The sequence below is a fragment of the Pteropus vampyrus genome, unplaced genomic scaffold (genome assembly GCF_000151845.1).
Source record: "Pteropus vampyrus isolate Shadow unplaced genomic scaffold, Pvam_2.0 Scaffold199, whole genome shotgun sequence".
Taxonomy (NCBI): Eukaryota; Metazoa; Chordata; class Mammalia; order Chiroptera; family Pteropodidae; genus Pteropus; species Pteropus vampyrus.
In genome coordinates, this window is record NW_011888980.1 from 664,699 (window position 1) to 685,408 (window position 20,710).

Sequence of the window (20,710 nt, forward strand, 5' to 3'; positions counted from 1 at the left end):
CCTGAGAGAGGGCACGAGGGGCCCAAGTCACCGTGGAAACGGTCACTGGCTTCTGAGTATTCTCTGGTTAAGTCACCATGACCCAGTGCCCTTTAAAAGAACCCGCCCTGGTCGATGACTAAGGTACACAAGGTACAAGAAGCTCTGCCAAGCCTTGATTCAGCACCTCTGAGCCCTGCCCATAAATACAAACAAAACAACACTGAGAAATAACCTGGAACATGGGTTGCCCAGAGGTCGCACATAGGGCACTAAATTACTGTGACAGCTGAGGATGGCTCTACACCAGTCGCTTTAAGCCTTATGCTGTTAAATCCAAAAAGTTAGAATGGCCTCTCAGAGTTCAGGAACATTTTAAAGTATTGATAGTTATAAAATCTTAATTTAAAAAAAAACCCACAATATAAGCGATATGTTCTATAATTCTAAGCAAAGACATGTACACAGCCAGGGCTCCAGCTAGAAGTTTCTGTGAGGGTTGTGATCGCCACTTCAAGCCCCTTGAAGTCTTCACTCATTTGCTCAGCAATTACTAACTGAATGCCTAGCTTGCTCCATGCTCCACACTAAGCTCAGGGAAGACACACAGTCTCTGCATTCATGGAGTGTAAGGTTTAGAGGGGAAACGAATATTAATCTAGAAGCCACGTAAATAAGTGGCAAATGTAAATTACAGGCCATTGTGCGTGCTGTGAAAGAAAAGATACGATGAGAGATCAGGAGTGGACGGTACTGATCCAGTCTGGGGGCCCAGGAAGGGGCCCTGAGGAATGGACTGCTGAGCTGAGGTGCACAGGTGGGAGGGTGTTACCCAGGTTGGGATGTGGCAGTGTTCCAGGCAGAAGGCTCCACACGCACAAAAGCCACGAGCCAGAGAACTGGAGGCACTAAGAGGAAGACCTGACGTGCACTTCCCCACGTTATTACTCTAACTGTTTTCACACATGCACACACGCACACACACTCACTACATTTTTACCCCCTAATTAGGCAAGACCTGACTTTGAGCTTTCCTCGTCAAGGGTTTTGGTCTTTGTCTTCAGAACAATGGAAAGCTATAGTAAAAGCCTTTTGCAAAGCAGTCTCTTCTCTCATCCACCTCTGCAAACAGCCTGAGCCAACAGAGGATGATACTGGCTACGAAGGATGAGCGGAGAGTGAGATGGGCAGGGGAGGGTGGAGGTGGGGACAGAGGCCTGAGGAGGGGCCCTCCTGTCAAGGCAAGGCCTAGAGACAACAGACTGGGAGCCCCAAGGACAGGTGAAGAGTATGTGAGATCCACACCCCAGATGGTCCAATGCCTGGGACAGGCAGTGCAGCCTGCTGGCCAGAGCTGGGTGACAGATCACACCCAGTTAAGACCCCCAGTGAGCCGAGCTACATGCTACGTGTAACAACGTCCTGCTGAGTTCTGAGCCCTCCTTCTCCTGTGAGGACTTGCCTGCTCTGGACCCATCTGCTCCCCAACACCCCGACCCTAGAGAGTTGTGGGCCTGACATAGTCTCCACGGGAGCCTGAGAAAAAGGCCATCACCATCTCCCATTCTCCACCTTCTCGGCAGGATTGTTGCTCCCAAGTCCTCAGAGGTGGAGGGAAGAAAAACCTTTAAAGAAGCTTCCGTTTTATAATTGATTTTGTTTTAACTGTTGTTTTTCTAGGTTTCTAAGGATCCTTGGGGCAAGGGAGTCTGCAAAGGAAGATTATTATGAGCCTTAATTGCGTGTTTGAAATTCACGTTCAATTCTGTGTCCAGTTTATAGACAATACCAGAAGCTCCAAGGAGTGTGACTAGCACAGCAGCTCCAGTGACTGTGGAGTGACTTCTGGGGAAAGGTGGGCGGCTCCAGCTTTCATTGGTTCAGCCTCGGCTCCCACCCTCCCAGGCCATGCAAGGAGGCCACTGCCTCCTCCTTACACCAGATCGGCCTCCTTAAGGGGAGGCGCCAGCACTGCACTGCGTATACACAAACCTTTTCCTGTGAATCAAGAAAAACAGGTCAAAAGACACATTTTGCAGAGAAAGTGAATAGCTACCTTCTCAGGATAAGGGGAGTAAAAAAAAAAAAAAAAAAAAAGCCTTGGGGTTTTTTTTCCAGCAGCTGAATGCCCTTGGAAATTATTTGTCACTTGATTTGCTCAGAGACACTCTCCTGAGAGCACTACTGCTAATTCCCTGCCCTCTCCAATGTCCAGGTGGGCTCCTGATAATGTTTAGGTTGAGATTTTTAATGGAATTTTAACAGGGTTGTTTACTGTGAGAGCTTAAACAACATAAATGTTCTGGGAATTAGGAAACACAGACAGTAGGATGGAGGGACATGGAGGGAAAAGAGAAAGGTAGCTGGGTTATAAGACATGTGTCCGGTTGTTCCCAAACTTGATGACTGAGCGAGCATCAGCAGCACCTGGAGCAGGGGTTAAAAACACTGATGCTCATTCAGCGGGTGTGGAAAGGGGCCCAGGAGTTCGTATTTGTATCAACAATCCCAAGGTCATTCCAAAGCAGCCCACTTGCATTTGAGAACCTCTGAGTTCCCATATTCTCTTTGAATGACCCAAGAGGTGATGTTCTACTTGAAAGAGTAGAGGCCAAGGTTCCTGTGACCTTGGTCAAGTCATGTAGCTTTTCTGAGCCTCAATTTCTCCACAAATTTTTTAAAGAGGAAGGGTATTACATTACCTAATTCAAACCATTCTGAGGAGTGCTAAACGAGATTAAATGATGGGAAAGTACCTAGCATACAACCTGGTCCTTATGTAATAGTTTCCCTCCCTCTCTCCATCCCCACTTACCTCCCTCCCTCCCTCCCTCTCTCCCTCCTTCCCTAATACCATTCTCAAAACCTCTCCATTGCCTTCTCACTATTGAGCTAGGAAAGCCAATCTAGCAAATCATGGAGATTCTGGGGAACCACGTCCAACACTGTGAAAGCCAAAAAAAGAGCCTTCATCCTAACTCTAGCTGAACGTTCCAGTGCTCTGCTTCCCAGACGCTCACATCAACAAGCCCAGAGCCAAAGTCTTCTTCCCACCACAGGCAGTGAAGGCACCACCTAGTAAAAATAGCAATTCTCTCTCCTCCAGCCTTCTTCCCCACCTGTCTTCTCCCCTGACTTCCATCTCCAATTCCTCTGGCAAAAATCTCAGCACAGAAGTACTGAGTCTTCTCAAACATCTGATCTCACAGAGAAATCCAGACAGTCTCCAATTTACCAACACCTGACTTGAAAAAAAGCTGTGTGTTCAAATGGTGGCCTGTCGCTATTCACCCTTCTGCTGGCACAGCTCTCTATCACTCCCAAGCCCAGAACTGCCAGGGCAGCCACTACACCCAGACCCACAGCACTAGGGAATTTTCTTGCCTAGTCCTGACAGGGAAGCTGTGTTTTAAATGGGGTAAGATATGTGAGATGTGCCATGCATGTAGACGGTGCCTGGAATATGCAAAGTGTCACTGCCAGTATCACATGATGCACATACAGCACAGGTCTGCCAAGCACACCTCCCCCACCCCGTTTCTAATCTCTCTCCTCTGGCACCTGCTACTACAGGAGCTGGGGATAGAGGTCAGGTTGGGTGCTGGGGAGACAAAGGGTGGTGCCCTAAGAGGCCACCTCTAGAATTAACAGTACAATTTCTCATTTCATCATGGTTTACAACTTCTGGAGTAATCATAGCAATAACAATTGATGTCATTACTGAGCATCTACTATGGGCCATGAACCATCCAAAGTTCCTTAAATATACTACTTCATTTTATGCTCACGGCTCTCTTTTAGGAGGAAGGAATCCACATCTTTACATGAGGGAACTGGAGCACAGAGGGGTTAAGTCACTTAACTACAGTCACATGATTGAAGCTGGAAGAACCAGGCTGAAAACCCAGGTCTGTCTGTATTCTAAAAATAATGCTTTCACCATGTAGATTCTCAGACTTCAAAGGGCATCAGAATCACCTGGCAGGCTTTTGAAAACACACCTTTCTGATTCAGTAAGTCTGATTTAGAGCCCAGGAATCCGCATTTGTAACACGTTCACAGGAGGTGCCGACGCTGGTCCAGGAGCTCTGCGTTGAGAATCACTGTACTCGAGCATTTAACCCTAGGCTGCACATACATACCATCTAGGAAATTTTCATCACTACCAACATCTAGACCCCTCATCACAAATTCTGAATTTTTCAAATAATTGCTTCATTGAGATATAATTCACATACTATAATGTTTACCCTTTTCATTGTACACTTCAGTAGTTTTAAGTATAACTCACGGAGTTCAAAAAAATCATCAAAAAACATTTTCATCACCCCAAAAAAGAACCCCGCCATAGCCACTGGCAGTCACTTTCTGTTTTCCTACCTCATCTCCTCCACTCCCAATCTCACACAATTACTTAATCTACTTTCTGTCTCAATAGATTTACATATTCTGGACATTTCATACAAATGGGTTCACACAGTATGTGCTATTTCATGACTAGCTTCTTTTCTCTTAGCGTAATGTTTAAAAGGTTCCTCCGTGTTGTAGCATGAATCAGTACCTCATTCTTTTTATGGCTGAAAAATATTCCATTGTGTAGATACACACATTTCTTTTATCCTTTCATCAGCTGATGGGCATTTGGGTTTTCCACTTTTTAGCCGCTGTGACTAATGCTGATGTGGACATCTGTGGACATGTTTTTGGGAGGATCCAGATTCTGACTTCATTGGGTCTGGGGTAGCATTGGCATTAACGGTTCCCCCAGTAGTCTAGTGGGCAATCGGGGCTGAGAACCTCCGGCTGAGAACCTTAACACTCAGTGTGGTCCCTAGACCTTCGGCCCAGCATCACTGGGGAGCTTAGAAATATGAACCCTCCTGCCCCACCCAGACCTGTGGAATCAGAAGCCACATTTTAACATGATAGCCCGGTAATTCGTGTGTTCACTAAAACGTGAGAGGCACTGGTTCAGGGAGCTACTCTGGTTCCTTATCTACCAAGTGTAACATTGTTCCTCTGACTAAAAATGCTCACCCATCTCTGGACGAGAAATTTATTAGGGACTGACTGCCTTTATTCCCTGCACGCAATGCCTCACAAAACTGGGGACAGAGTGCCATTTGAGGCTGCGCCCAGTGCCTAGCAGAGCACGCACACAAAGCAGGTGTGAGAGAGATTTGTCAAATGGCAACACCAGTGAGCCACTGAACCCTTCAGTGTGCCCAGTGTGCTTTTAGGGAACCAGTGCCCAGAAGCTGTAAGCTCCGCTGCTCTGGGGTAGAGCACCTAGAAAACACATGGCATAAAGGAAGCTCTGAAATGGTGACTGTCCTAGTCTGTGTCGGGGATCCCCTGGGGTTTGAAGGAGGAGGGAAAATCAGAGTTTTTGCTCCTGGTCTTTGTTCCCAGGCAGCAGAGCTCAGAGCCAGGGCTTTCAAACCTGGTCGGTGGCCCTAGGCCAGCTGACAACGAGCAGTACATTCATATGTTGAAAGCACATTCGGGAATTCTTGGCCACCGAGCCTCCCTGTTCCCATGGCAGGTGAAGTGAAAGAGAGAGGCAAACCGCACCTCCCCCCCACCCCCCGCCCAGTCAACCCAGGAAACAAGATTAGGGCCTCGCTCTGCCAGTTGAAACAGTTAAAGTGCAGTGCCAGTCAGACAGAGCAGGAAGTCCGGGAAGGCATAAACCAGTGGAGGAAACAGGCTCCCACCATGGAGGTTTCATCGTTACTGGAGCGGGTAGAAGTGGCAGTCGTTGCAGCAGCTACCATTTATCAATGGTCCATGTGCCTGGCAGAGCTAAACACCACAAGGCAGGTATTACCAATTGCATTTTACAGGTGAAAAATAAAGATGAGCCTCAGAGAGTGCAAAGGCTTTGTTCCAAGCCACATTGCGAGGAAGCAACAGAGTCAAGATTCAAAACTACGCCTGTTCACTTCCAAAGCCCACACTCATGACCACTAGGCCACAGTGAGGCAAGCAAAGGATGCCAGAGTCCTGGTCCTTCCATCCTACGGATGAGAAGCCTGAGGCCAGAGGCTGTCCATGGTATACAGATGGCTCAGAACAAGTGGTATCTTCTTCCTAAGGAACAGGGGTGGTTATAGGATAATGGAAGAGCAAAGGGTTCTGGAAAACCTGAGATCAGTACAAATATTAGAGATAAGAAGTCTTAATAAGAGAGACAGAATAGCCCGGCCTAACCAGATCAAATGCAAGGATCTGGTCAACTTGCACAGTGCTGCTGTGCCCACAGCCAAACTCCCCGGACCTTCTGAAGCATGCACAGACAACTGGAAGTGATTTCCCTGATATGCCTAGTTGGCCCATTCAATGACAGAATTATCAGACTGACCTCATTGCAAGCTGCCAGCTAATGACTGTACCCCAAAATGTGCAAAATACATTCCCCAGATCGCAGTCTCTTCTCTTTCTCTCTCCTCTTTTCTATTCTGTTTTTGCCTTTATTTGACTCCACCTACCAACCAACTCCCTCTTACATGATAAGACAGCATGTGTGTAAAAAAGGACTAATTGATGTCCTGAGTTTTCTTTGAAAGAGATCTCTTGATTGCACGAAAAGATCTTCCAGTCTGCGCTAATGTCCTTCCAAGTAGGACTTACTGAGTTGGCTCTAAAAGAAGCCTGTCTTCTGGATGTTCTCCTCCACCACTCCCTCCCCTTACCCTTGTCTGTGGGTCAGCAGCAATCAACCACATCTGTCACTCCTCTGCCACCTCTTTCACGATGGCTAAGCCCTCTGTGTCCTTCCTTTCTACTTCATACATATACCTTCTGCTCTAGCCTTGTGAAACTGCTCATTCTCCCCATCGTATGTCTTCCACTTTCCACCGTGGTCCCTTACTCAGAATGTCCTTCCTCCACCTGAACAGGCCTTCTACGGCCTCACCCCCTGGTCTTCCTCCTCTGGTCTCCCCTCTAGCATTTTATTTACACTTCCCTTTTAGTCTCTATCATGAACTACAAATCTCCTGAAAACAGGAACCATGCCTTATCAATTTTATCCAGTAAATCTTTTTGGAATGCCTCGGGTCTTTAGGTAATGCAAAGATAAATGAAACCTAGTTCTTACTCTGAGAGAGATCAGATCTAGTACAGATATGTACATAAAAGTCTTCAATAAAATAACGCCATGATATATTTTGCTTTTGCTTTCTTTCAAGACTCTATCTACTAACTTCCTCATTTGTGAGAAAATTTTCATTCAAAATAACTAACTCAATGTCTCTAAATTATTCTTTGACAGGAACCAGATGATTTCATTAAAGGAGAATCAGAAGAGTTCCAAAAGCTTAGGCTCCAAAAACTGTCAGTTTCTCATGAAGTTAAATATAGTTACCCTCTGACCTAAAAATTACTAGGTATAAACGTAATTGTCCACAGAAAAAATTATATATGAATATCATTGCAGCATTATTCATAATACCTAAAAAGAGAGAACAACTCAAATGTCTATCAACTGATGAATAAATAAACAAATGTACTATATCTCAACAATGGAACATTATTCAGCCATACAAAGAAATGAAGTATTGACACATGCTACAGCACGGATAAACCTTGAAAACATTACCTTAAGTACAAGAAGCCGAGCACAAAAGGCCACACAGTTTATGTTTCTGTTTATATGAAATGTCCAGAGCAGCAAATCCATAAACACAGAAAGTAGATTAGTGGTGCCAAGGTATGGGGAGAGGGAGAAATGGCAGTGACTGCTATTGGGTACAGGGTTCCTTTGGGGGTGATAACAAACTGTTCTGGAATTAGACGGTGGTGATGGTTACATAATCTCATGAAAGAGACTAAAAATCAAGGAATTATACTTTAAAGGGGTAAATGTTATGGTATGTATTATCTCAATTTTTAAAAAATGTATAGACTCAGACTAAAGATCAGTTTCTTTGTTTCCCTCTCTCTGTTTTCACATGGATAGAGAGGTTTAGACACGCTGATTTTTCAAACCAGGTATACTTTTTTACTAGTCCCCAAACACTGCATGGGGCACACAGATGCCTTGAGGTGGTGATGGTTGTGGAAAAATCTACTGATAGACATCGTTTCTTCCTGTCATTGCGAGAAGCACTGCATTTTATGGATCATTTCCTCCGAGAGTTTTCAAATTATGTTCCTAATAGGATTTGTGCAGGACTGAGGGGTTTCCTGGGACATGGGACTCTCAATGCTAAACCTAGGAAAGGCCCAGGCAAACTGGGACAACTGGTCACCCAAGCTCCTGGGACACAACAAGAAATGGGTGGTCTCCAGTCCCGAATCCCAACTCTGGTCCTCACCAACAACCACAGTTTCTCTATTTTTATCTCTTTTATATACTAGGCTTTGCCTACACTTCTGTTTAATCCATTTCCCATTTGTCCAGGGAATACTCGGGCAGCACTTGCTGCTCCTGACCTTACCCCCAAAGTCTGCCACGAAATCTCTCTCTTTTATTATTATTTTTGCATCGCTCTGGTATATCGATAGTCTTTGGAAACAAATGACATCATTCTATTTATAGCATTCTGTTTTTAGTAGTGGTATTTCCACTTACAAAATACAGTAATTCTCAATCGCTGAAAATGTCAAGTCCTAGGAAACGTAGTAGCATTCCCACGCGAGATGTTAACATCATTCTCGAACAGTTGTTAGCCAAAGATGCATTTGATGAATCCAATTTATGTATACATTTCTGTTACATTAGGATTAGAGAAAAGTTCTGTTTAGAAATAACTCCAAAAACAGTTTTTATATTTTATTTTCACATTGAAAACCAGTCAGATTTGCTTCAGCTTCAGGGAGTGTGTGTATTTAAAATTAAATTAACACTGGCAGTGAGCTGCGCTTTTTTCTAAATGGGAAATGGGTTAAGAAAAAAGGGTTCTGTAGCTAAAAAGGGTTTGTTAGTCTTATCCGAGCTGTCATTCTCCTGATGGTCATCAGCCAAAGCCTAGGACGTTTAAAAACTCAGCATTTTCAGGGACGTGAGTCTAATGACTAAGAATTTCAGTAATGGAGAGACTGCGCAAAGGACACCTGGACAAGCTTCAAGGTCAGTCGTGCTGCCACCCTGGGCAGGGCTGGGCTAAGTTCCTGACGCTGCCCATCACCACTGCTCTTCCAATCAGCAAGTGTGTCTCAAAGAGAAGCTGGAACTCAGTGGAAAGATCCTAAACTTGAACCTCTTTGGAAACCTGAGAGCTTTACAGATGGTTCCTGAAGTCCTGTCAGCCAGCACTGACTTTCTATGGTCCTAGACTCTGGTGGCATTCCACCCATAAATCTTTGGCTCTCATCTCTGTATACAGAAGGTTTCTTACTATGAACATGTGTGACTCACTGCCAAAGGTTTCCTTTTCTAGTTGTGAGAGTACGTTCAACCCAAGCCCAAAGTAAGCCAGAAGTGCCAGAGAGTATCAACTCTGCCCTCTAAAGTGGCCCTCAACCAAAATGAATGGGGAATGAGGAGATAAAAAGCCTAGCCTCTTTGCCGGACAGTGGAAGAACTCTGAGGCATGTTCTGCCATCTGCCAGAGCTCCCCAGCAGAGCTGACCCTAGCTGCCCACAACAGTGACCTGCTTACTAACGTGTCTTACGTTTCTTGCTTCTGCATCTCCCTTCCCCCACTCCCCTATTGGTACAGTCAGCGACAACATCCCAGAGAAACCATGCACAAAACTCTTCTCAAGGTCTGCTTCTGAGGGGGGCACCCAATCAGAATTTGATCCTGTCACATGTTGAATGCAAACAGCAGTGACCAAAAACAAAAACAAAAACAAAATCAAAAAACAACAACAGCAAAAAGCAAACACACACACACAGCAATTCCATGGAAAACGCCCAACAGGGAGCTCAGGACTTCCTCAGGACAACTGCATTAGGGAGTTACCCTGCACGATGCACCAAATCCATGATTCACGTAAATTTAATAAAAAGGACTGAATTAAAAGAAATGAATGAGGAGCCGTTTGCAAAATATAAAAGGTTCCACGGGTGATTTTCAAACCTACGATTCAAAGAATAAAAGCTACTTACTTATAGAAGGCCTGGTTCTCCACCCCACACTTCCAGAGATGTTTGCAGGCAGCTGGTGTTGAAGTATGGAATGCCAATATGGCTTTTTTCTAATAAAAAATAGCAAAACGAAAAAAGGCATGTTAAACACAGTTTGTTTTTCATCTTTTTTCCTTCAGGTATTAACCTATTTGTATCCCGACATCTACCAAACAGATTTGGAGTAACCAGTGCATTACTATGTTCTTAGAAGTGTTGCTGAAATGACATTCCCCACCCTCTCCCTCTGCAGACATCACTAATCTATCCAGACCTCGTTTCTGATAAAAAGCAGGCTCACCATCTTCAACTCTTCAGGCATCACCTACCTCTCAATCGGACTTGGATTTGTTTAAAAACTTATTTTCTAACCTTGAATTACTACTGTTTGAACTGAAAAAGTAGGATTAGGAAAATCCACAAACTTCCAGACTAGCTCTGAGGCTCAAAGTCTCAGTAATGGCCTCTTCCCAAATGCCTTCCCCGGTGAACCCAACCTATATCTGGTAACTCCTCTATTTTCAGAGTCTTAGATCTTATGGAAACTGTTTGTAAAACTCTAACCAGCATGGGAGGATATCTAGCTTTACAAGTATTTTTCACTTGTTTCATAAATCTGCATTTTGGCAAATTACAGAGGCAGAGGGAGGTCCCATTTTCTATTGCTCAAATCTATCCCAGTGTATTTTTCACACAGGGATACGTGATCAGCATTGTTCACTGACTTTATTCTTAGCTGTGCAGACCCAGTGTTTGTTTGTTTACCTGTAAAATGTTCCCAGCACATAGCTTCCTTTCTTGTCACAAACTTTAAAGTCATGGACTTTGGGGGCTACAATGCTAAAGGCCTATTGTATGCTTGAATCTCTCTCATGTGCACACATATGCACACACATGCTCATACTCATGTACACACATGTTCATACTCATGCACACACAATAACGGATAATTAGGAAAGCAGTATCTGACCTCTTTCTGGGTGCCAATCACATAAAATGTCTTCCCTTCAAACTTCAATTTGCAGACATCCGGCCTAAGAAAAGAAAATCTCTATGGGTTAGAGGGAAAAAAAAAAGTGGCAACTAACCAAGGTACCTGGCTTTCCCACAGGAATCTGGCTGACTCACAAATGCCAAGCAGACTGCAATGAAACAAGATACTGTCTTATCATCAGTGAAGGCCTATGAGCATTGAAAAGCCCCCAAGTGAATTACACAGCAATTTTTTTGCAAGAGAGGATCTAAAGGCAGCTTAAAATTATTCCATTTTTTTACGATGAAGCTGCACCTTTCTTCCAAGGATCAATTCAAGAGGTTTCTTAAACATTAATGACCAAAACATTAACCGGCAAGCCCACCTTGTGAGGCAGGAAGAATGTGGTTATTTCAGATTCAGTTAATGAGATGATATGGATTCACAATATCTGTTCCTTCCTCCTCTCACATCTATGCCCAAGAAGCCCACACGCCACGCTGTAAAATTTTCATTCCTGCTCTTCCTGTTTATACGAGAATATCTTATTATATATTCAGATGCTCAGAATTGTGAGGACAACTTAATGAATGATAAATTATAGTCAAAAGAGTGACTTTAGGTTTCATCTTAAGAAGCTGCTTGATTAAAAACTGCCAGAAATGTAGACTCTAGGTTGCCTTCTTGGTGAGAAAATATGTGTAAATAGAGCAGAGAATTCTACTTTTATTCCTTTGATCTAATTCCTTGGATATTGATGTGTGCCCCTGTGCTTTTTTAGTTTAGGCTGTTTTAATTTAGGTAGAGGATTTGCAAGAGTGACAAATCTCAATGGATGTTAAAAAATAAAAACAAAAGCTAGAATTAATGTGAGAATAAAATTTGTTTTAGTAACATGTACATGGCTGTTAGAAATACACATGCCTAAGCAGAGGCTGTAGAGGATGGGGTTGCATCAGCATCCCACCGGGGACACCAAGATGTAGAACCAAAAACAAATGGTTGGATTGTCTATTTCAACTCTTCAATGTACACAGGAAGAAACTGAGGTTCAAAAAGAAGAGAGACTTGCAATTAATCTGTACTTGAGATGTATCTGATTCTAACCTAACTACTTCAGGGCTCAAGCAATTCAAAACGTGAGGGTCTAAAACCTTTTAGGACCTCCAAGCAATTCCAGTCCTAGGATAGGATGGGGGAAAGTCCCAAATTACCCATGCTCCCCAAAGACAATAGGAATCCCTAGGGCATTTATTCTAAAATAGACTGAACAGTGATTAACATTGGAGCTTCTTTACGAGGTGCTGAAAATACAGAGGAAAAAAAACTGGATACCACCACGTTACATTTATGTAACATCACAGTTCACAAATCACATCGCTCTCACACACACTATTTCATTCGCTTCTCCCCATCTCCTTTCCGCCCTATAAGGCAGTCAGAAATCATTGATTCCCATTTTATGGATGAGTGCCCTGAGATTCAGAGAAGTTAAGTGACTTATTAAAGGAAAATAAGAGTTTTGAGAACGCTAATTGTGGAAGAGGAAAACGAGTGGGCACAGAGGGGAGTTGGAAGTATGAATTCGTAAAAGGCGGTGATAGAGAGGGCAAGGAAGATACTTAGAGAAACTAGGCGTCTTAGAAAGAGAGGGCTGTCATACAAAGAGTGGAAGGTGTAGGGAGAGGAGTGGACATCGGCTGACTAATGCTAATCTAGTAAAGAAGGTTTGAAAGGAAGGCAGGCGCTATGGGGAGAATGCTAAGAAGGTGAGGAGGGCTACTTGATAAAGAGGTGCTGGAAGAAATCTTGAAGGTATCGAACCATGAAACTGAGGTTCAGGTCAGTGCAAGAGAGCATTTCTAACACAGGACTGAGGATGGACGCCCAATGTCCCATCAAGGAGAACTTCAGACCCAAGAGCTCAGGTCAAAAAAGTGAACTCACCCCACAATGAGACAAAACAGGGGTGGCAAACCTCTCAGGGACCATCAGAGAAGGAACTGAATCAGGCGGAAGGTATGAACAGGACTAAGCCTTTACAATATTCCATCACAAACATAAATGTTCAGCTTTTTCCATTCTACCAAAACCATTTTCTCCATGATTAGACATAGTAGGCAGTGTTGGTCACCTACTCCACTCTATCATTCCACTTCTTCACTGACACACCTAGACTTTATTCTTCCTCAGGGTCATATATATTCACGCAGATCACGCTCTTCCCCGTCCCGAGAAGATGGATCTTCATTCGCCCAACTCAGTCAAGGAGTTCCCATTCTTCTCAGAAGGACTGGTTTAAGTAGGCACATGTTACCCAATGCTGCCCAATTAGATAAGCTCCTACAGGGCTTCTGAAAAAGTTATCCTTGTTTTATGAGCAGACACATGGAAGGGCTGCTCTCCTCCTGGCTCTGAGTGTTACTGTGTGAAGCTGTGATGGTAAGAGTTGCCTGCGTGACCATTTTATGAGCCTAGGGACAAAAGCCAGCACCCTATAATGGCGAGACAAAAATGGAGAGACCCAAAGGCTGTGTGGTCAGTCAGTTAGGTTAAAGGATAGTGGAATTGTCCAATCTCTGCAACTTTTGCTTTGTGAGATAATCAGTCTTCTTAATTATAAGCCACTGTGAGCAGACATTAATTGACCAAAAGCATCTTAGCTGATACACTAAATAACAAAAGTCAATTAAGTCTACAGCAAGGATTTGACAGAATATAGTGGAGAGAAGTGAGTAGGAGAGAATGAGTCCTGAGTTGCTTGAGGGAACTTGCACCTTTACCCACCCTGACCCACCCACAGTAGCCCCTCTGGTCAGAGCAGAAGCTACTGGTGAGCAAACATTGGACACCTTGTTGGAGGCAGAACCCCTGAGCTCAGGCCACACCCCAAGTCTCCCACATTGACTCCTTGACTCCTCAGCTTGACAAATCCAATTCCCTGCTGAGACAGGGCAACCTAGACTGAGTTTCATTTATAGCTAATAAATCCCTTTGTAATGAAGCTCTAAAGCAAAGAAATTGATACTAGGCATTCTATCTGATGTCCCCACCAACAACAACAAAAAAAGTCAAAGGTGGGGAAAGAAAACAAGATTAAGAAAAATGGTCAGCCAGTTTTCCAAAGAAATACTCACCATTTAATCAAATGAATTCTCTTATTTCCCTGAAATACCACAAAGCCTGCAGCAGTAAATCCCAAAAATGTTGTTGTGCCTGTTGAGTCCTGCAAAAAAATAAAAATAAAAACATATTTGGACTGAGGGATATCAAATAAATGATAAATGGTATGCTTATTCAGCCTCACCTTGGGTTAATTTCTGGTTAATTCTAATGACTGCAGCAATAAACTAAGTTTCTGAGATGTGACTCCCAAGGATAGGACATCTAAAACCCGGGAAAGGTCCAGAAATATGTAGTTTTTCCCTTTGAAAAACAGAACTGCCTCTCCAGGAACCGCCAGTGAAAGTACAGATTAGTCTCAAACAACTATCTACTTCCAAATGTCTTGTGGGGCCACCTGGGTTCTCAGATATGCTTGTAATGTGAACAAATTGCTCTTGATTGTCATTAGCTCTGAAACCAAAGATGCCATGAAACTGAAGCCCTGAGCATCTACTCTAGCTTGACTGAATCCCACACAGGATTTCTGGCAATTTTAGTATAAAGACATGCCCAGAAATGCCTACTTTGCTTCCAGCCTCAACCAGAAAACTAAGCATTAAGGCTAAGAAACAACAACAACAATCTAGTCAGTCTCCTAGATAAAACAAACAAACAAACAAACAAATAAATAAATAAATAAACAAATAAACAAACAAACAGAGGCTCACATTTGTGGATAAAATCTAATTCACTAAATGGAATAATCTGATTTGTACCATAACTAGGAAGAGGTATCTGGCAAATATTCTAAAATAATTGTGTGCGCAGACCACAAGATGCCCAGGCCAGAGTGGACAATTACCACCAGCTCTTGGCCTTGGCTGCATGTTGGAATCTTCTGGAGAGCCTGATCTGCACCCTAACAGATCCTGTAGGAACTGGGCAGGAGTTTAAGAAGTTCCCCACATGCCTGCAATGAGGAGCCTGAACTGAGAGCTCTAGGACTGGTACTTGACCAAATACTACTGTCCGGTGCCATGTGGAGAAAGTAATGTTCCAGTATGACTCAAAAACTTGCCTTTCAGAGCCTGGCTGATATAAACGCTTAGTTCAGAATTTGGATTAGCATCTGGTTAATATGTAGTTCATTTTAGGTATGGAAAAGAGAAAACTTTTCATAAACCATTTCCAGAAAACGTGTGCAAGAGCATCACCTTGGGAACTTGTTTAAAAGGCTGATTCGCCAGCTGCACACACCATTGATTCTAAATCAGTAGCTCTGGGGGTGGGGCCAAGGTGATTCTAAAACACACAGTCTGGGTTTCATCCTTGAGAGAAATACTATCAAATAATATGAATAAAAGATAAAGAAAAACAAATGCCCCTAATGTCAAAATATAATTTTAAATCTTTCTTCCACTTTTCTGTTTTTTAAGACTGCATTCTTGCTGGAAATGGCCTGGAAAATAAATAGTATTTTCTCAGGGGTAAAACCATCCACTTGATGAATGAATCCATGTATGTTAATTTAGGAATATGTGGCTACTACACAGCAATTAGCAAGCAATTGGTAGAGTCCAATGGAGAAAACCAACTACCAAAACACCTGACTGCAGCCCACTGTTGCCCCTTCCAATTAGGGTTGGTGGGTCAGGCTGTGGAAATGTCCTAGGAGGGGTCTGCCAGGAATACAGACCAATTAACTCTTTTTTAGGCAAAATAGTCGTTAAATGTCGACCTTCTGTGAGAGGCAGTTACCTTGCATGGGTGTGGATCCACTCCATAGGTTTCCAAAGTGTGAGCTTTCAGGAGCAAATTAAATTCAGCAACTGGTGGACTCTGGCCTCTAAAATCACACAAGAAAAAGTAGAGGGTTAATATGGAAAATAACAGAAACACAGAATCTCTTCCTTCAATAAAATGCGATCTACTCAACTAAATAGAGAATCCCTACACAAACAGCAATCAGTAAGACTGATTGTTATTCTTCATCACAAGGTACCCTTTGCCAAGGAATGTAAGCTCCTGTTCCCTGGCTAACTGTTCCATAATAAACCCACGAATACTCTGAGGATTCCCGTGACCCGTACAGTTAATCAAGGTTGTCAAGTTACCAATAAATAGGCCTTTGAAAAGGCAATCTTAATATGAAATAAAACTTGGCATCTGTCCTTTCCAACTTAATTTAAAAGATTATATAGGATACATGACATTCCTTCTTGCTCAGGGTAGAAAGTGGGCAATCCTGTTACCCCATCAACAAGTCTAAATAGAGCCATCTGGGTAGGAAGAACTGTAAAGCATGCCATTGGAAAGCCCAGGATTTTGAAAGGAAATCTCAGCCCCTAGTCCTAGCACTGTCCTCCAGGATGGTGAACAAGGTCCTGGCCTCAGGGGTGGGAAAAGAGGCTACAAATATAGACAGCTGTGAGAAGTTCTTTCGGGGCTAACTTCCAAACCAGGACTGTGCAGCACATCAAAGACTCAACTTTGACTAACATTAATATCCCGCTTGTAACTTAGAGGATCTGAATCACTCCCCGAGGACAAGTATATAACCCTAACAACCACGAAGAGTTTGCTAAGGAAAACAACAGTTATTTTCAAAGGGTAAACCTATATTGCAATATTAAATCTATTTCCACCTAAGCTTCTCCCCAAAGATAGAGTTCCTCCAGTACCCACTCATGACAGCTGAGTCATCATCATGCCTCTGAACCAAAAAGAATCCCATCTACCTTCTCCTTAAAGCCTTTGAGATCTCCTTACCCTGAGTGTACTGAAATTTCACTCTGATGTGTCTAAGGAGCATCTTTATTCATTCATCATGATCAGCACTGTGGGAACACTTTTAATTGGCTGTTTCTTTGATCTTTTCTTTCCTTTCCAACCTCCTTCTTTACTCCCAACCATTCTCTCTCTTCTCTCCTACTAAATGGATTTTGAGACTCCTAGGTCTATCTGCCATGTCTTTTAACCTCTGTTCCAATCTTTAAATCCCTGTCTTTTTGTACTACATTCTGAATTACTTAATTCAAACTTCCAGCCTGTTAATTTATTCTTCAGTTATGTGCATCCTACTTTTCATCCCATTTATGAGTTTTTATAACATCGATTAAATATATCATTTTCAATGTAATATGTACAGGCGGCACACCTCAATATATTGTGCTTTGCTTTACTGTGCTTTGCTTTACTGCATTTCACATCTACCACTTTTTTTTTTTTTTTTACAAATTGAGGGTTTCCGCAACCCTGCGTCAAGCCAAGTCTACTGGGGCCATTTTTTTCCAAAAGCATTTGCTCACTTTGTGTCTCTGTCACATATTGTTAACTCTCACTATATTTTAAGCATTTTCATTATTATATTTTTTATAGTGAACTGTGATCAGTGACCTCTGAAGTTCTATTATAATTGTTTGGGGCACCACAAACTGCACTCAAATAAGAAAGCAACCTTAATAAATGTGTGTGTCCTGACCGCTCCACCAACTGGCTATACCTCCGTCTCTCTCCCTCTCTTCAGGCCTCTTGATTCCCAAGACACAACAATATTGAAATTAGACCAATTCATAACCCTACAATGGCCTCTAAGTGTTTAAGCAAAAGAGTCAATCGATGCAGCAAACTTCACTGTTATCTTAAGAAATCACCACAGCTGCCCTAACCTTCAGCAAACACCATGCTGATCAGTAAACAGTCACCAAACTTCCACCAGCAAAAATTTTATGATTCACTGATGGCTCAGATGATGGTAAGCATTTTTTAGCAATAAAGCATTTTCCACTAAGGTATGTATATTTTGTAGACATAATACTATTGCACACTTAATAGACTAGAATACAGGGTAAACATAGCTTTAATATGCACTGGGAAACCAAAAAATTCACATGACTCGCTTTACTACAATATGCACTTTATGAAGGTGGTCTGGAGCCCAACCCACAATATTTCTGAGGTGTTCCTGTATTTGGCTCTTAAAATAGCTGCCTCTTCCTATTTTATAGGATACATTCTTATTTCTCTGAGGATGTCCATATTACTTCTTTTAAAGTCCAATCCTGTTTGCTCCATTAATGCTGCTTTCTTGGTGATGATCTTCTGGTTTGCTGAGTCAGTGTTTCTAATTCAATGAATTGATGTTTCCTTAAGCATTTGGTGATTCTTGGTCAGACACTCATCTTTGTATTTGATGTTACTGATTTAATGCCGTGGCCTCCAGAGATTGTAGGGAAGGATGGGACATGCCACGTGGGAAGAGTGTGTGTCAGTAACCTGATTTCAGGCTGAAGGTTCTAGTTCTCCCGTCTGGGTCAAAGCTGCCCAAATGTGGTTGCCCAATCAACACGATGGTCAACCTGTGTATATGCAGCCTGAAGCACCCAAAACCACTCCCATCCTATATATGTACTTGCCCTGGAGTTCCTCTGTTTTCTGTCTTCCAGAGATACTTCAGGACCTTTGATCCAAAGATGACATTCCTTCTTGTATCTACTTTCTAATACTTTTTCTATTATCCATGAGAAGGAAGAGAAAGTAGCCACATATGCTACCCTTTTCTTTTAATATAAGAAATAATTTTTACATACATCCTTTACAGAATATGTTCTTGAGTAATTAACTCAAACTCCTGCTTTAGAAAAATAAAGTGTTTCTAAAGCCTTCCAGGATTTCCTCTTTAGTCAGTGTTCTGAAATGTCACTGGTATGTGAAGGGAGCATCTTCACTTAGTCGCCCTGATCAGCACTGTATGGGTCCTTTCAAGCCAACAACTCCTATTTTTCTTCGATCATTTCTTTGATTTTTTTTTTCAAGTCACAGTCATAATAATTATTTTTCTTCTTGATAAAGTAACAATAGATTCTACAAAGTCACCAACTATATTAATGGGGACAGAAAAAGGATTTTTTTTAAAGTTGTCTCAGTTTATACAGGTATTTCTCCGTAGCTCTCCTATAAATTCTTAAAGTAATATCTTACCTTTCACAAGATAATTATTGAATCTAAATATTGGGTCTTTCTCGCCCCCTTCCCCGAAACTCACACAATCTCTCCTTCTCTCTCACTCACTTGTACACTCATCTCGCTCCCCTCCCCCAACGCCCACCCCCCCACCCCTGCTGACTAGGGACAAAGCACAAAGCTGAGCTATCCAGCATGTTACTAAACAGCGCCCCCTCTTTGGTGGTCCTCAGTGCAAAACTTCAGCCTAATGGGGCCTACATGAACCAGGACAAGAGCCTAAGCAGCACAGAACCTCCCTCAGCCACTGGACATTAGCTGCTCCAGGATAATCCTCCCACATGGCACGAAAAGCCCTCACTCTGCCCACACTAACAGGAAGTCCTCTGCTCTAGAGAGCTGGCCATTCTCCTTAGTGGTCAACCTGTAAGCACCTCTATATAAGCCACACATTGCTTATTCTTCAAATTCAAGTTTGGTTTTAAAGCACACCCTTCTTTTCCAGTCAGTCTGGGGAACAAGTTAATGACTAAAAGTTATAACTCAAAAGTTCATGTTGGAAACAGTATATTTTGCTTGCCCAAGTGGCCTCTTTCTGAATTTTCTTGTCCTTTGTAAATCGGATGGGCATCTGATCTCTAATCGCAAACACTCAACCCCAGATGGCAGCAGGTGCAGTGCCACACAGCTCCAGAGGACATGCCACTAAGCTTAAAGACCTCTGTTCATCGGGAGATACTATCCAGGGTGTGAAAAGGCAAGCCCCAGTACAGGAAAAGATTTTGGCAACATGTACGATAATAAAAAGAACTCCTATGTATATATTTTTTTAATCCCATAAATCAATAAACAATATTTTAAAAAGAAGAAGAAGACAACTCAGAAGAAAAATTGGCAGAAGACTTAAACAGGCTCGAATAAGATATTCAGATAGTCAACCATCACATGACAGTGTGCATAACCCCTTTCCGATAAGGAAAATACAAATTAAAACTGTGAGAAATCATACACATATCCATCTGATAGCTAAAATTTAAAATACAATACTAAGTCCTCAAGAGGATGTGCCGCAAAAGCAACTCTCACATACTGTTGGTGGAAGAGCAATTTTGTAGACCTATCAAAAAATTAAACTGAACAGAATTTTGGAACTCTGGCATTATCTACTAAAGTTGAGCATGTTTACCTTGTAATACAGCAATTCCATTCAACCTCAATGTCTATCAACAGTAGAATAGATTTAAAATGGAAAACTATACAGCTATGAAAATAAATGAATTAAATCTACCACAACAATATGGGTGACTACTGCAAAAATTAAACTGAACAAAAGAGGCTAGATACAAGTGACTACATGCTGAATGGATTCCATTTATGTAGCTTTCAAAAATGAGAAGAAACTAAAGTGTTAAAAGTCAGAGATGTGACTTCCCCTTTGGGGAAGAGAGACAAGGCAAATATTGGGAAGGGGAATAGGGGCTTCTGAGGTTTCCAACTCTCTTGGGCCTGGGTGGCAGTTACATACATGCTTGCTTTATAACAATTAATTGAGCTTTACACTTACGTTTTATGCACTTTTCTGAATCTGTGTTATACTTCGGCTTTTAAGAGTT

The 20,710-nt window shown here is 42.5% G+C and overlaps 1 protein-coding gene across 6 annotated transcripts in view; it reads right to left on the reverse strand.

Moving 5' to 3' along the window:
* Window positions 1–20,710, reverse strand: part of FRMD3 (FERM domain containing 3) — a 323,707-nt gene that overhangs the window by 59,516 nt on the left and 243,481 nt on the right. For all 6 annotated transcript variants that reach the window (XM_023537767.1, XM_023537766.1, XM_023537764.1 and 3 more), the window contains 4 exons: window positions 15,894–15,981; window positions 14,168–14,256; window positions 11,028–11,091; window positions 10,040–10,128 (listed from right to left, as the gene is read on the reverse strand). In XM_023537767.1, coding sequence (XP_023393535.1) covers window positions 10,040–10,128; window positions 11,028–11,091; window positions 14,168–14,256; window positions 15,894–15,981 — 330 coding nt within the window. The remainder of the gene's footprint in view (window positions 1–10,039; window positions 10,129–11,027; window positions 11,092–14,167; window positions 14,257–15,893; window positions 15,982–20,710) is intronic.